This window comes from Channa argus, chromosome 24 (genome assembly GCF_033026475.1).
Source record: "Channa argus isolate prfri chromosome 24, Channa argus male v1.0, whole genome shotgun sequence".
Lineage (NCBI taxonomy): Eukaryota > Metazoa > Chordata > Actinopteri > Anabantiformes > Channidae > Channa > Channa argus.
In genome coordinates, this window is record NC_090220.1 from 4,352,334 (window position 1) to 4,366,318 (window position 13,985).

The 13,985-nt window shown below is 37.0% G+C and overlaps 1 protein-coding gene across 2 annotated transcripts; it reads right to left on the bottom strand.

The window, feature by feature from the left end:
- Positions 1-4,801: 4,801 nt before the first annotated feature.
- On the bottom strand, positions 4,802-13,978 carry tm7sf2 (transmembrane 7 superfamily member 2). Of its 2 annotated transcripts, none has more exons than XM_067494474.1 (11): positions 13,818-13,978; positions 12,559-12,641; positions 10,888-11,084; positions 10,110-10,164; positions 9,504-9,698; positions 8,514-8,617; positions 6,969-7,088; positions 6,713-6,881; positions 6,540-6,620; positions 6,255-6,377; positions 4,802-5,127 (listed from the first exon to the last, which is right to left on the bottom strand). In XM_067494474.1, exons 1-11 carry the CDS (start codon positions 13,961-13,963, stop codon positions 4,967-4,969), a joined length of 1,434 nt encoding a protein of 477 aa, XP_067350575.1. In that variant the 5' UTR covers positions 13,964-13,978; the 3' UTR covers positions 4,802-4,966. The 2 variants fall into 2 exon arrangements, with proteins under 2 accessions (XP_067350575.1, XP_067350577.1); XM_067494476.1 differs by lacking the exon at positions 4,802-5,127 and adding an exon at positions 5,145-5,708.
- Between the last annotated feature and the right edge of the window lie 7 nt (positions 13,979-13,985).

Below are 13,985 nucleotides of genomic sequence, written 5' to 3' on the forward strand. Positions count from 1 at the left end.
AATCTGTATGTCAGTATCAGACAGAAACTTTCTGATCACTAAGACATGACATGCTCTGTGCTAGAACTACACCACATTGTCATTTTCCTTTCAGTCTAGTACTAAAAAGGGAGCTACTGAAACTTCTTGCAGGATTGGCATTTAAACCAAATTGCTACATTTACTTGACAGAGGCAACGTGAACTTTTGATGTACTTACAGTCATGTCGACAAATGATGTTCCTCTTTAACTATCACGGGACACTAAGTCCTCGAACCTCTGCCAACAATGTGAGTGTGTTGAGCCTGGACAATCACCATTAAAGCACAGGAACACGGGGAAAGCAAAAGAAATAAAGCTCAGCTGATTGTCATTATGTAGTTGCTCTGGACAAAGCGTTTTAGAAAAAAATCTATTTGTATATGTCTTTTATACATTTATCATCAATGTACGCTGCAGTAAATTTGGTGGGTTTCTTTATATTTATTAGGTTACACTATGATGTACAGTTAATAAACAGCGATTCACATGCCATATTCTAATAAAACAGTAATGCCAAATGATCATCTGCAAGTCTCTTATTTCCTGTCTGCTGAGGGTCAACACTTCGCTCATCTGTGACAAATCTTGCAGACATGAGCTAAGCTAACACAAGAGATGTAACTGAGGATGATGAGGGGGATTTACAAGTGAGTACATGGAGTGGTGGGTTAGACTGAGCACAGGAGACGAAAGCTGTTGAAAAGCAGCTGCATTTAGAAGTAGAGAAAATGCACCATAATAACTGAATTCCATGAAAATGCATTGGCAGCCAAGAGAGAATGATGGGCTTTCATTAAAGCCTGCACCTTCAGAATACTAACACATCAAATTATAGGGCACTGGATGCCTATTAGATTGCATAACAAAACGAAGTTCATCTCAACAAAAGATCACTGATGAAAATGTCACTGCAGCTGCAGTACAAAATTAATTACATTTTTGAAACATTTATTTTATGCTCAACAACATTTTTTCTTGTATTTTCTTTTCAGGAATAAACTGAGTACGGTTGTAACTTGGCTCGGGGACTCAGTTGTAAGGTCTGTGAGGTGAGCCAGGTTATCAGCTAAACATTGATTCAGATGGAAAACAGAGCAACAACAAGGTTTCAAGCTGGCATTTTCCCTGTGTTTGAAAAGGACATATAATTCCCTCTGCTGTCACCATGGAAACTAAATTGTATTAGAGATTCCTGTTGACTCACTCTGAGACTCTCACTCAAAACACAAAAAAATCCAATTCAAGTTGCCTTACGTGGCCAGCAGCACTGTTTTCATGCACAATCCATTTGTCAAACGGTGTATAGACCTGTTACTTTCAGTACACACACAGTAATTTCATGTATCTCGTCATGACAAACACAACCTCAATGTTTCTGTGCATGTTACCAACTTACCCCCGGATTCAGACACATGCAGCGACATGCATGCTCACACACACACACACAACTAGTGCTCACTCACTCACAACACATGCATCTGTTTCTCATTCTGTCTCATCCCACGGTTCACACTGTTTCACACTCATCATTGCGGGCTCTTCCTTTTTCAGCACCCTCCACCACGATAATTGTCTCAACTCCTTTCCCCTCTCTCCTACGTCTGTGCACTCAGAGAGATGTTGCCATGGAAACTGGCTACAACTGATGGGACGAAAACGTCACAGTAGGCATACATAATTGGCAAGGGCACGCACACACAGGGGTGGGTACACACGCACAGACACACACACAAGGACGCACATTTTTGTCATTCATTATTATTCAACATTCTTTGTGTAAAAGCATGTTATTATGGATGCATGCATACCACAACAAGGAGGCATCATAAGAGAATACCGAGTAAAACTGAAAAGGAAATTTAACTGAAAAGAAAAAGGAAAGAAAATAGGAAAGAAGAAAATAAGTAGTTGCTTTTAGGTTGTTCAGCACATAACCATTCCTGCCCAACAGACACGAAAAGTGTCCAGTCATTTTATACCCAAAACCTTTATTGTGTTCGAGAATTTTTACTCGAACAAATTAAAAAAAATAAAAAAATAAATAAAAAACTGAAAATATTATTCAAAGTGAATTTCACTTGATTGGTTTTAAAAATAGCTCATTTCCATTTTTTCAATTCAAGAGTAAGAGGTTTTGTTTGATTTAGTTTTTCACCCTGAGAATAAAAAGGGAGCAGATGTGCTCTCTTAACGGTGGCCATTTGTGTCCAAGAATGTGTCAAACCTGTTCACGCTTCTGTTTTTATTTGGACTTTGGATCGTCTGTCCAGACAGAGAGTTGAGCATGACTCACTCAGCGGCTGTCTCCTTTATATAAATATCCAGGCTTTCCTCTATAACTACAGACTTTTAGTTTACAGTTTACTTTCAATTAATGACAATTAATGAAGTTATAAAAAAAAAAATTATATATATAGATATATATAGATAGATAGATAGATAGATAGATAGATAGATAGATAGATAGATAGATAGAGAGAGAATTTTCCTGCAAAATAAGGTACAGTATATATTACAAAATTGACTTGTGTTGTTGCTAAAATTAAAACACTAATTTTTAAGCTGTGAAGGAAAAATCCCAAGCACCTTAATGCTGGTATTTTTGGGGGACTTTTTAAAAACTATGGAGGATGTACTGCACAGTAGAGAGAAATGGAGATTGTTGATGTATGGGCAAAGTCCTCAGGCAATTTAAGGCTATTTTAGATGGACTATTATTCGGTTGGAATGGCTTTTTTAATCAAACAAGCCTGCTGAAAACTACTTTCAAGATTACATTTTAAGTTTAAATCACAGTTCTGTACATTATTTATGGATGAAGCCCCAAGGATTTTATATGAGGTTTTTGCTATTTCCTTACTACTCCTGGTGATGATCATCAGAGTTTCCACAGATAGACAGCTGCAATTTCATCATCAATCTAACATGCACACACTGAACTATTCTATATATAAAAAGGCAATATTTTTGAACAATAATTTAAAATTCTGCTGTTCTTTCCCCCAATTTAATCTTTGACTGAAAACAGAAGAGCAGAGATTCAGCACTGTGATTTGATCAGTGGTAAAAGAAATACTCTTGGCCATTCACATACAGTAAGTAGAAGTACCAATAAAAATAAAATACCAAAATAATAAAAGTTAATCTGCAGATAAATTAACAGTGGGACTGTGTCATTACCATATACAGCATGTCATCATTATATTGCAAATTCTGATGCCTTATTGCGTACAGCACCATTTTACTCCAGTAGCTGTTCTAAACTACTCTTAAGTACTTAAGTACTTTATACAGTCATGTGCAAGTTAGAACCCCATTGTTTTACAATGGCAAAAAAAAGTAAAACAGGCATGTTTTTATCATAACATAATATTTTGAGCACAATTATCCATTTCAGATGTTTTTCAAGAAAAATCAAAGTTTCAGTAATTTGTATTTGATCAAGGGGAATGATTGAATGATTTTGCACTTTTAAAATTCATTAATTTTCAGTTCAATATTTTATTTATTTTTATATACACTTCTTGTAGTCCTGATAATGAAATAACATTTGAACTAGCTCAATAAATTACCTAACTAATAAAAATTATTGATTTCATATAAACAAACATTTTACCGTCCATTTGTTTTAATATTAAGTTACACAAAAGCCATCAAATGAACACAATTTGAGATTCAGACAGACTGAAAGGTTTATGCATTACCTCTGCACAAAATTTTCACCATGTAGACAGCTTTAGCATTATACAAACATTGTTCTAATTAGCTCTTAGCGTATGAAAAACAACACAAAATAGCCTGAGAGCTGTGTAGGCGAGCCCAGGGGCCAAGCACACTATAAATGGGCCTAAAAGGTGAAAAATGAAGGTGGGCATCTGCAGAGAGCTGTATCAATATGTACACACTTCCCTACTTGTGAGAGAAATCCCATTTGCAGCGTGTAATTCACCGTGATTTATAATTGAAAAGGGCAAATATGCTGAACGTTATTTTTAGACAAACTGTTTAATAAACTGTGTAAATAGAATCAGGGGTCCAAATCTGTTTTAAAAAGCGGCAACAAACAGCCAAAGTCCAGCAATCAAATGAATGTGAAGCCCTAATAAAACACTAAATTTACTTATTAATACGTACCTATTCCAAATTAAATAAAAAACTTTCTTCCACAATGACTCAACTTGCAGTTTTACAAAAGGTCATTTGTAGGGGGCTAGTTTTCCAAGTGCTAATACACAGCATGTAAGTCAGAGTAAACTCGAAATTCTTAAAGAGAGCAAAGCTGAAAACCTGACAGATGTTTGAAAAAGCCCAGGGGTGACGGTGAACATCTGCTATTATGACTTGTGTGCGGGAAAGGGAATCCATTAAACCAGGGTGATGATAACAGGTTAGAAAAGGTTATTAAAAAGTAACCCAGCTATTAGCTGCCACGATCACAGGCTAATAGTTATTCTAGCCTTTCAGCTGTCGTACTACAATGGCTAAAGGCTCTAATATTACTTTACTTTACACATTATATATGTGAAGTAAAGAAAATAGAGCTCCCACATATTAAATATTATTATTTTGTACTTTCCGTTAGACTCAGAGGAGTTCAAATAGCTGTCTGTCAACTACAGGCAATAATGAGGTTGATCATTTGCAGTTTTGTATGTTTATTTCAAAATGTATTTCACAGATGTCAATAAACTTTATAAGAAAAAAATAAAAACTTAAAAACAATAAAGAGTGAAGTGACCCATTCTTTTTAAAATTTAAAAAAGGAACTGATATTTACAATTTAGTTTTACATTTTTTTTTTTTTTACAAATTGTAATATCTCCGCAGATTCCAAGTAGCAGCACCAGGTGGGACTTTTGATTTCTGTAAATGAAGTGTTACTTCTAGAACTGTGCAGTGTTGCAGAGTTATAAAGATACTGTGTGGCAGCCTCGACTCTCCACTTCAGTATATATAAGGGAAGATCCTGTAGGGAACACGTCGACAGTAGGTATCCCATGCTAGTCCATATTTGGCCCTACACTGTCTCTCATCACGGGCTTCTCGGTGAATCAGCAACACGGTGAAATATATGACATAGAAGTAAGGCAGAAGGTGTGAGAATCCTAAACGAAAGAGAAGCATACAAACACTGTAAGATGAAGGGAGGTATAAATGATAAAAAAACAACAGAATGTCAAAGAAAACTATATTATGTTTATGATTCTCACTTTTTAAAACTGGCATCAGTGTTTATGATGCTCTAATCATGAGTCCCTCCTCCCTTGCAAATAGCTGTGATTTTTTATTTAAATTGGAATCATACAAAAGCATTGCAGTAAATACCAGTTTGATCATAATGTACTAAGCGGGATTCAGCTCACACAATTCCTTTTCTTTTGCTTTTTTCCAGTCAGTGTTTCTTCAGTCAGGGTCTACATGTGACTGGTTTGTCTTTCTCAGCGCAGCTCTCATGTCCACGATGTGCCGTCATGATTTTTTCCCCCTTTTTTCGAGTGCATAATTTAGCAGTTTAGACTTTCACTGCAGCAATTAAGGCAGAACCGACTGTACGTCTCAATTACAAAGACAGCTACACAAGTGAGTCACATAAAGCTGAATACCAATGAGCGCTATGTGTCAGCTGTAACAAAAGTCTGACAGTCACCGTTTTAGGAAGCGAGTTTTCAAGGAAACACGAGGCAGTCTACAGAGAAACAAAGACAGATTGTCAACGCCTTTATTGTAGCTGAATCAGTTACAGAGTATAATTATTGAATATGGACAGAAAAAAGGCAGTAACTAGCACCGGGTTTCAAACTGCAGAACATTTCTGATGCTGAGCACTGACACATTAATAAAAGTTGACACCAAATGGTCAGTCAGATTTGCTAGTTGCTTTAGATGCTAATGCTGGTGTCTAATATCACCAGTCCTCCACTTTAGTCCAGATTATATTCCAACAAACACTGAACCAAAAATTCCATGTCTGGTTACCAAAACAATGTATCCTAATAACTTTGCTTTTCTTCAGCTCCAATATGAGGTTGACATTTGGGGTTCTGAGTGACATTTCTCCACAACTACAGATAATATGAAGTTGATGTCACGTTGTGTTAACTGCTGGCGAAGCAGGCAGCGTGTGGTATGAGGATGTCCCTGCCTTTCTGTTTTTGAGTGGGAGTTTGTGTTTTGACTTGCTGTGGTGATTCTAACAACACGTTGCTACGGAAGGACTTTTAAGCGGTCTTACCACATGGCAGGGACCACGCCAGGGCCATGAAGAGGTCACCGAGGTAATTGGGATGGCGAACGAGACCCCACCAGCCAGACACCAGCAGTCGCTTCCCTGTTGCTGTGGCGATGGTCTCAAGTTCTGTGAGCAAAGATATTTCCGAGTTTAACTGTAAAGACACTACAGCCAATCAACACCAAATCTCTCTCTCTAATGCACATTCCTATTGCAACTATCATGTAGTTATTTGTGTTGATTTAGAGAATATATGATTTTACAGTAAATAAAAACAAGATCACTAACTAGAAACACTTGGATGTGTAGGATCTCGTCTGAACTGGTTCTTCTGTGAATTGGAGTTTCTGAAAATATAATATCCAACACCTGATGGCAAAAAACAAATGTTAAAATCCACACTTTAAGCCATGAAACATAGCAATTTGTAGCTTGATGAAAAAGAACTGAGGTATGATTACCATTTAGTGCAACTATAGCTGCAGCTCCAAGTAAACTTAGGACCTGTGGATGCAAAACCAGGAAGGCTGCCTGCAGGCTGTATGTGAAGGGAACCCAGGCCAAGTCTCCAAAGACCAGCATGAACCCAAAACCATCATGCACAATGTCCATGGTAGTCAGGACAGCCTCCTGTTAGGTCAAAGATGACAGACTGAAAATCTCTCGTGGTCTTTTTTTTTTGTATCCTAATGTTAAAGTTTCTGCCTGAGAATTCACCTCATTCCACAGTGCATCTGCCACATAGACCAGCTGAAAACTGTTGACTAGTATCATAGCCAGGGAGGGGGACCCACGAAGCTCCACCTCTTTCATCAGCATACCAAAGTTTATAACCACCTGAGAGAAAAACAGGTGATATTCACACAGATTTAAGATGAAGAGTAAGGCTGTGTGTTTCGCCTGCAATCCTCAAAGTACCTCAGGTAATGATTGAAGTTGCAGTTTACATGCATGTCTGTCAGACGCATTGTTTTAATTAGTTTATACGTGAGTCCATGTGGAAATTTATGCCAGATGTGATGAAGTGTCCTCAAGTTGTTTCAGTGATACTACACTGACAAGAAGAGGACATATAGTGCCCCTGACCTTTGACCACCAAAATCTAATCAGATCTTCCAAGTGGACACCTTTGTCAATTTTTAGGAAATTAAAAAATTTAGAGATAATACATGTAAATGCACAGAGACAATATTTTATACTTAAACAGGTAGTTAACTCAAGGTGTGCTCTTAATTAAGAAGTTGATTTATGTATATTAAAAAAAAAATCACAGTACTTGGAGTTTTAATGCAATCCATTAAAAAATGGAGAACTCTTTAAAGTCTCAGAGATGTTCATTATTTGGGACATTATCAGCAATTTTAAGATTTTAAAAGTAATTGTTTTCACATTCACCAGGAAACAAAAATCTCCTACACACTGTCTGTAGCCAGTTGGTGGAAGCTTTTTCTGTCCTCTCCTACACACATGGCTTTTTAACATTCAGATGTGCAAAGGTTTCAATGTTTATACTGTAGATACAGAGAAATAGAAATTACTCAAAATATAGGACTCATTACATCAATCATTTTTTTAACTGTCTCTGTTATTTTTTGGAAGTAGTGAAGATAAAAAAAGATTTGTTTTTATTTATATTTGTTTTAGCAACTGTTATCTGAAATTCTCACTGGAAAATCTATATTTTGACCTATTTAGTCTGATGACTCAGACACAGATGAGGATGTGCACCAGTGTCCTCCAATAAATCTCTCACTGTGTCACATCATCAGGGAGAAAAGTTTCAGTTTTTGACTATGTCACACTCACAAGCTGCCAATTATTATGGATGATTAGAGGAGAACAACGCCACCTGTTGGTCTTGTCACATTCTCAAGTAGAAACCCTCAATGTACTCATTGCATATTTTAAATTACTCAGCAGGGAGACAAATCAGGTTAAAGATCGCAGACGTAGAACCTTGAGTATGATGTCACAACAGATTTAGATATACCAGCTTCAAACAATAGTGGTTTAGACAGAACTGCAAATACGAAAAATTAACATTACAGCCTTGATGTAATTTTGTCCCAAGTTTTAATTCTTTGACCCTATTCTAAGAAAAACACAAGGAATAAAAGGAAAAAGGAAAATGAAAGTAAAATGTATTGAAAGAAAGAAAAAGCTGCTCGTGGCATTTGCTTATAGACAGTTTTGATTTCAACAGACAGTATTGTAGTACATTCAAAAATGGGTATAACTGAAAGGCAAATGCCAGTCACTCACCCAGCCAATCAGCCCAGGTCTGAGCTCACAGAAATACTTAAGGTCAAAGTTTCCAACCCGGGGGTTTAGCTCTCGTCCAATGAAGAAATCATACAAGGGATTTCCTGACAGAACAGAAGGATTAATGTATAAAAAGATTCATACAAACTCAGTGTCAACAGATGCATATGGTGAATAAACATTGAAAACTGAAATAATTAAGTAAAGACACAGTAAAAACATCTGCTGTGAAAAAGAACAAGATGGACCTGGATGTTCAATTGCTGTTACTAAATGATGTAATGTTTATTGGGCTTTTTGTGCAACAAAATTCTGCCGACCTGTCTATTTTACCTATTCCCAAGTATTGATTTACTACATTTCCTACACATGCTTTTTAAAAAGACACAAGAGAAGAAACTTCAAAGTTGTTTCACAGTTGCTTCAATTTCTGCGCACAGAATATGGATGCAGGCAGAGGACGAGTGAAAGTGAAATAATGTAGAAACAAAAAATATTAGTACAACTGAAGCTACTGTTAATACGGTTTAACGGTTAAATTCTACCACATCAACAAGACTGTTCTGAGCCACATTGATGCTTTGAGCTAAATGCTAATGTCAGCATGTTAACGTGCAAAATGTGAAGCTAATATGCTGGTAAAGGTTGCACAAGTATAGCTACCAATGGAGCCAGCACACTGACATTTACAGAATGTTTCATTGCTGATGAAAGCAACCAGCTGGATTTTTGTTTTCACAAACTGGAATCAGATCCTCTCAGGTTTCCGCCTTCAGATGCAGCAGAACACAGCATAACCACTGTGGCAGGGTCAGCTTGCTTGAAAGAGTGTACTCAATTTATGCCTGATGCCTTCAGGCTCCTGGAGAGTTTTGCCGTTAGATAATTACCCACTAGAATGCCAAAATCCTACACTAAACAATAAAGAGGCCCACAAATTCACAGCACATCACCACTAGCTTTGCTCTTTTATGATGAACCCACTCTCACCTGTGTTGCCACCTAGAGCGAGAGCATAGGAAGGAACCCAAAAGGAGCGGATGTAGAGGTAGACAGAGAGCAGGAATGACACTGCTATTGCACACACTGCCATCGGCAACAGCAGCTCAAACAGATAACCCAGAGGAGCTCCGAGCCCGAGTAATAACATCAGCACCAAACTGCTGATGCACAAGGCATGAAAACCTGAGGGAGAGAAACCAACAAAACTAAATGTTCGAGCCTGGAGGAGAGAGGTAAGCAGACAGATGGAGGTAGAACTTCACTCGTTTCTCAGTCTTCAAGTAAACTTTACCTCGAGGCAGAAAGTAGAGGCAGAGGCAAAACTAAAATAAACAAAAAGAAAAACACTGCTATGTAGCAACAGTGATATGTAGCACTGCAACAACCTTCCAGAGCACATTTATCCTTCATAACTCACAGTAAAAACAAAGCTTGCATTAGATACAAAACACTTTAAAAAGTCCCCTCGACTGTAAGATATAATTGTTCATAAATGCAGATACAGTTATGAAAAATATTGTGTCATTTAACTCTCGTGTTCGATTCATTTACTTCCTAAAAACAAATAGTGCCCCCCCCAAAGCCCAAAAATACCATTTATGGGATACTTAAGGCGTGTCCCATCCCTCAGCACTAATCCTTCAGATATCTGCAAGAAAATATATTGATTCACAATGTCAAAAGTATGCAGATTAGGAATTAGAGAAAATCAAATCTTTGTAAGGTCATGGCCGGGACACAAACCCACTACCCACTGCACAACTTTCTTTTTATATGCAAATTAAAAGGGTTAACAACAGAGTGGTGACCCATCCAGGGTGAACTCTGCCTTTCACCCAAATAACAGCTGGGATGGGTACTTTCGTACATGTGATTTTTTAGTATTTTATTTTTGATAAATTTGCAAAGATTTCAAACAAACTTCTTTCCTGTTGTCATTATGGAGTATTTTTGTAGAATTGTGAGGAAAACAATCAATTTGAATTTTGGAATAAGGCTGTAGCATAAAGTATGGAAGAAGTTAAGTGCTGGGAATAATTTCTGGATGCACTGTATCAGGTTGAGGAGTCAAGATAATGGATAGATGGATAATGTTAACAGCATGACTGAAGTTATCCACCCATTCATTTATTCCCTATACAAAGTATAAAATCATCACATTAATGTTTATTTCACTGATTTGTATTCAACTGCTAAGCATGACATGCAAACATCTATACGGATAAAAATTCAAATTCATTCAAATCACTTTTGAAAGAAGAAATAATAGCCCAACCAATAGTGGATTTTTGGCAGATAATAGTTGATCATATCCTCAGCAATGGTTTTAATATTCATCTAAGCTTAGACCAGTCTGTGGAAAATGTTATACCTTTCCTAATGGCATCAAATAGAAGAGGGCATGCAGAGCAATCCAGCCCAACAGAAGCACAGGGGCCAGAGGGTCCCATAGCTGGTCAGTAGAGGGTAGGGGAGGAGGCCAATGGAGTAAACTGGCTTCAGGAGATTGACTCACACAGATCAGAAACAGCACTGTCAGTGGAAGAAAGATAGGAATACATACAGCACCTGAGAGACAAATAAAGATTAAAGACAAATGTCAGTCTGGGAGTGTATTTAGACACGAGAGCAGTGGCCACATGCATTGATGCTGCAGAGATAACATTCGGGAAGGAGTCCTTCTGGACAGAAATTTACTGTGTTGTGATTTAATACAATGTAAATACATGTAACTATATAACAATTAAGAAGGTTAAAAATCTGGCTGTTTTGGGAAGAATTCCTAGGTACTGATATTCCATATTTGGATGCAACACCCACATTGAGTAGGGTTGCTAAGGTTGTGCCTTGTTTTCAAAACAATTTTATTTAATTAGGAGGTTGAGGGGGAGGGCTTCCTGAAGAGGGCTACCACTCCCCCAGCACCACTACTTCCTGAGGCTATGCTGTGGTTTAGTTCAGTATTGTTAAATCTAGTCTCTAATGTCCAAAACATTATTTTAAAAACCTTATTTCAATAAAAGGTGGGACCTTATATTACCAAAAATGTATCAGTGCTTTTGGACTGTTATTTGTCAAAAAAAAGTACTAATAAAAGCTTTTCAGTGTTTTTACTGACTAACTTAATTGTATTTGGTAAATATAAGCAGATTTAGTTTGTTGCTTGCGACACACTCAAAACAGTTTGAAAAGTGTTTTAAGTAATAAACAATATTCAAGTAACACTATTCTACATGACTCAAATTAGCAGGCTATCTGTTAACAGGTTATAATAACTGGGTATAAAAAGAGCATCCACCAAAGGCTCAGTCTTTGCAAGCAAAGGTAGGTCATGGTCATAGACTGTATAATTAGTAAAGCCTTTGGTCATGGCTCACCACTTTGTGCCAAGTTTCATGAGATTATTGTCAATTACTTCAAAAGAATGTCAAGCAATTTGACACATGACAAACTTTTATTGCATTTTTGAAAAAGTCTGAACTTTTCTTGAAATGAGCCTCGTATTTTGCTGTTTAGTTGTACTTCAAAAACGACTTATCATCCTATTACCAATGCTGCTATTTATGATTGAATCAAAATCTATGAAATACAAATATGGTTCAAGCAATTTTATCAAACAACAAGTCTATTACACAGCATCTATGTATCACAAATTGCAATGTATATTTTTTTGATATGTTCTGGTATAATTGTTATATCCAATAATATTAGCTCTTAATCACAAAGAAAAACACTTTTTACCAGGTTTATTATTATTACTTATAGGTCATTCTGAGGTTAGTAAGTAACAAGAACATGTAAGCAACACATAGCAAAAAATATATATCTAACATTTGTACTGTACATACTGTAGAGGTATTAACAGGTTATGAACTGGTGAAACATGATGAATGCATCAACAAATTGAAAGTACTTAGGTGTAGCAAATGGAAAAATGTGGAAATGCTGCCATATATCATGTAAAGTAAAGGCAGAACATCTTAAATAAGTTGGATTTGGAAGCATTAGTGGAGCCTCTGTAAGTCATCCTGCTGTGACTCACCAAGCGTTCCCCCAAATTCTCTCTCTGTGTCATGTGAGAATCTGTCTTTGAGTGCTTGACTGTTGGGCTTCATTATTTGTCTCCTGTGAAAATACCAAGGTAGATATAATTCAGTCAGAATAAATACATCTGAGGGTAAGAACAGGTATAACATGCAGATAACAACCTTTTGATGACAGAAAGGTGTTCTTTATATGAAACACTATAAACACTGCATTTCCTAGAATGAACATTATTAGAAAATTAAAATAATCCACTGTAGGACATTTGCTGTAATTCTCAAACTCTCAGACTAGCATCCAGTATTGGTGGTAAACCTTGAACCTCGGTACAGTGTAAGCCTAATTACAAATTAATTAATAACAGCAATGCAAAATACATTTACTAAAGTTCTAGCCCATATACTTAAGTACAACCTTGAGGTATGTGTTCTGAATTTCAGGATTACCAATCCATAAACATTTACCTCCAGTGCATTTATTCAACAGCTGTACAGTAGTTGCCAGTAAGTTTTTCTTTTTGCACAAAATAAGTGATCAACTCAGACAAAACCATGCATTATTAAAGCTTGGCCAGCGTTACCCACACTGTGTTTAAACATCATTGCTAATCAAACCTCTTCAGTTTGAAGAGGGGTAAAGCCATTCGATTTCCATGAAGCCCCCAATCTCCTTACTAAGAACTGTAAATTTGAAATTTAGTAACACTATTCTCAACTATTAAAATGGTGCTTACATTTTGACACATGATTTCCACTGATTCCACTGAAATATTCAAACCTTCAAAAGGAGCTTTTACCTTTTACACCTCAGATACATTTACTAGAAAAGCTTCATAACTTTAACCTGTAGAACAGTACTTTTATATGATGCCACTTGAACTTTTCAGTAAAGCAACTGATTCCTTCACCGACTGATTCATGGTGACATCTAAACTCTAACTGTCTCCTGTCTGTCTAACTTGTTTGATGCAGACTTCTCAGACAGTGGACACCCTTCGGGTGCAGCTCAGAAATTGACCAAAACTTGGAAGAATTGAATGCGGCCAATAAATGTCAAGCCTCGACTAAATTTGTTGGAATTTGCCCCCCACCCCCCAATTCTGTTAATTGTTTAAACAAGGGGATGTGTGACGTTTCTATTAGGAAACAGTCGGTTTAGACTGATGTTACATTTCTCTAACGAACAGCTTTGCAGTAAAACACAGCGTAACTACAGACTAACAAGTCTTTAGTCTTTTATAAAGTAGTACTGTCTTACCTGTGTGAGGCTGAAAGCCGTAGACGGGAATGGAGGGTTGAAAAACCCGTGTTCATCCATCGAGCAGCTTCGAGTTGGAAACGCCCTCGACCCACGTTTTTCAGCGTGAAATAGTCCTTCAGCCAATCAGAACCCTCCGCGGTCATAGGAAGAGGGTGGGCAGAAAAT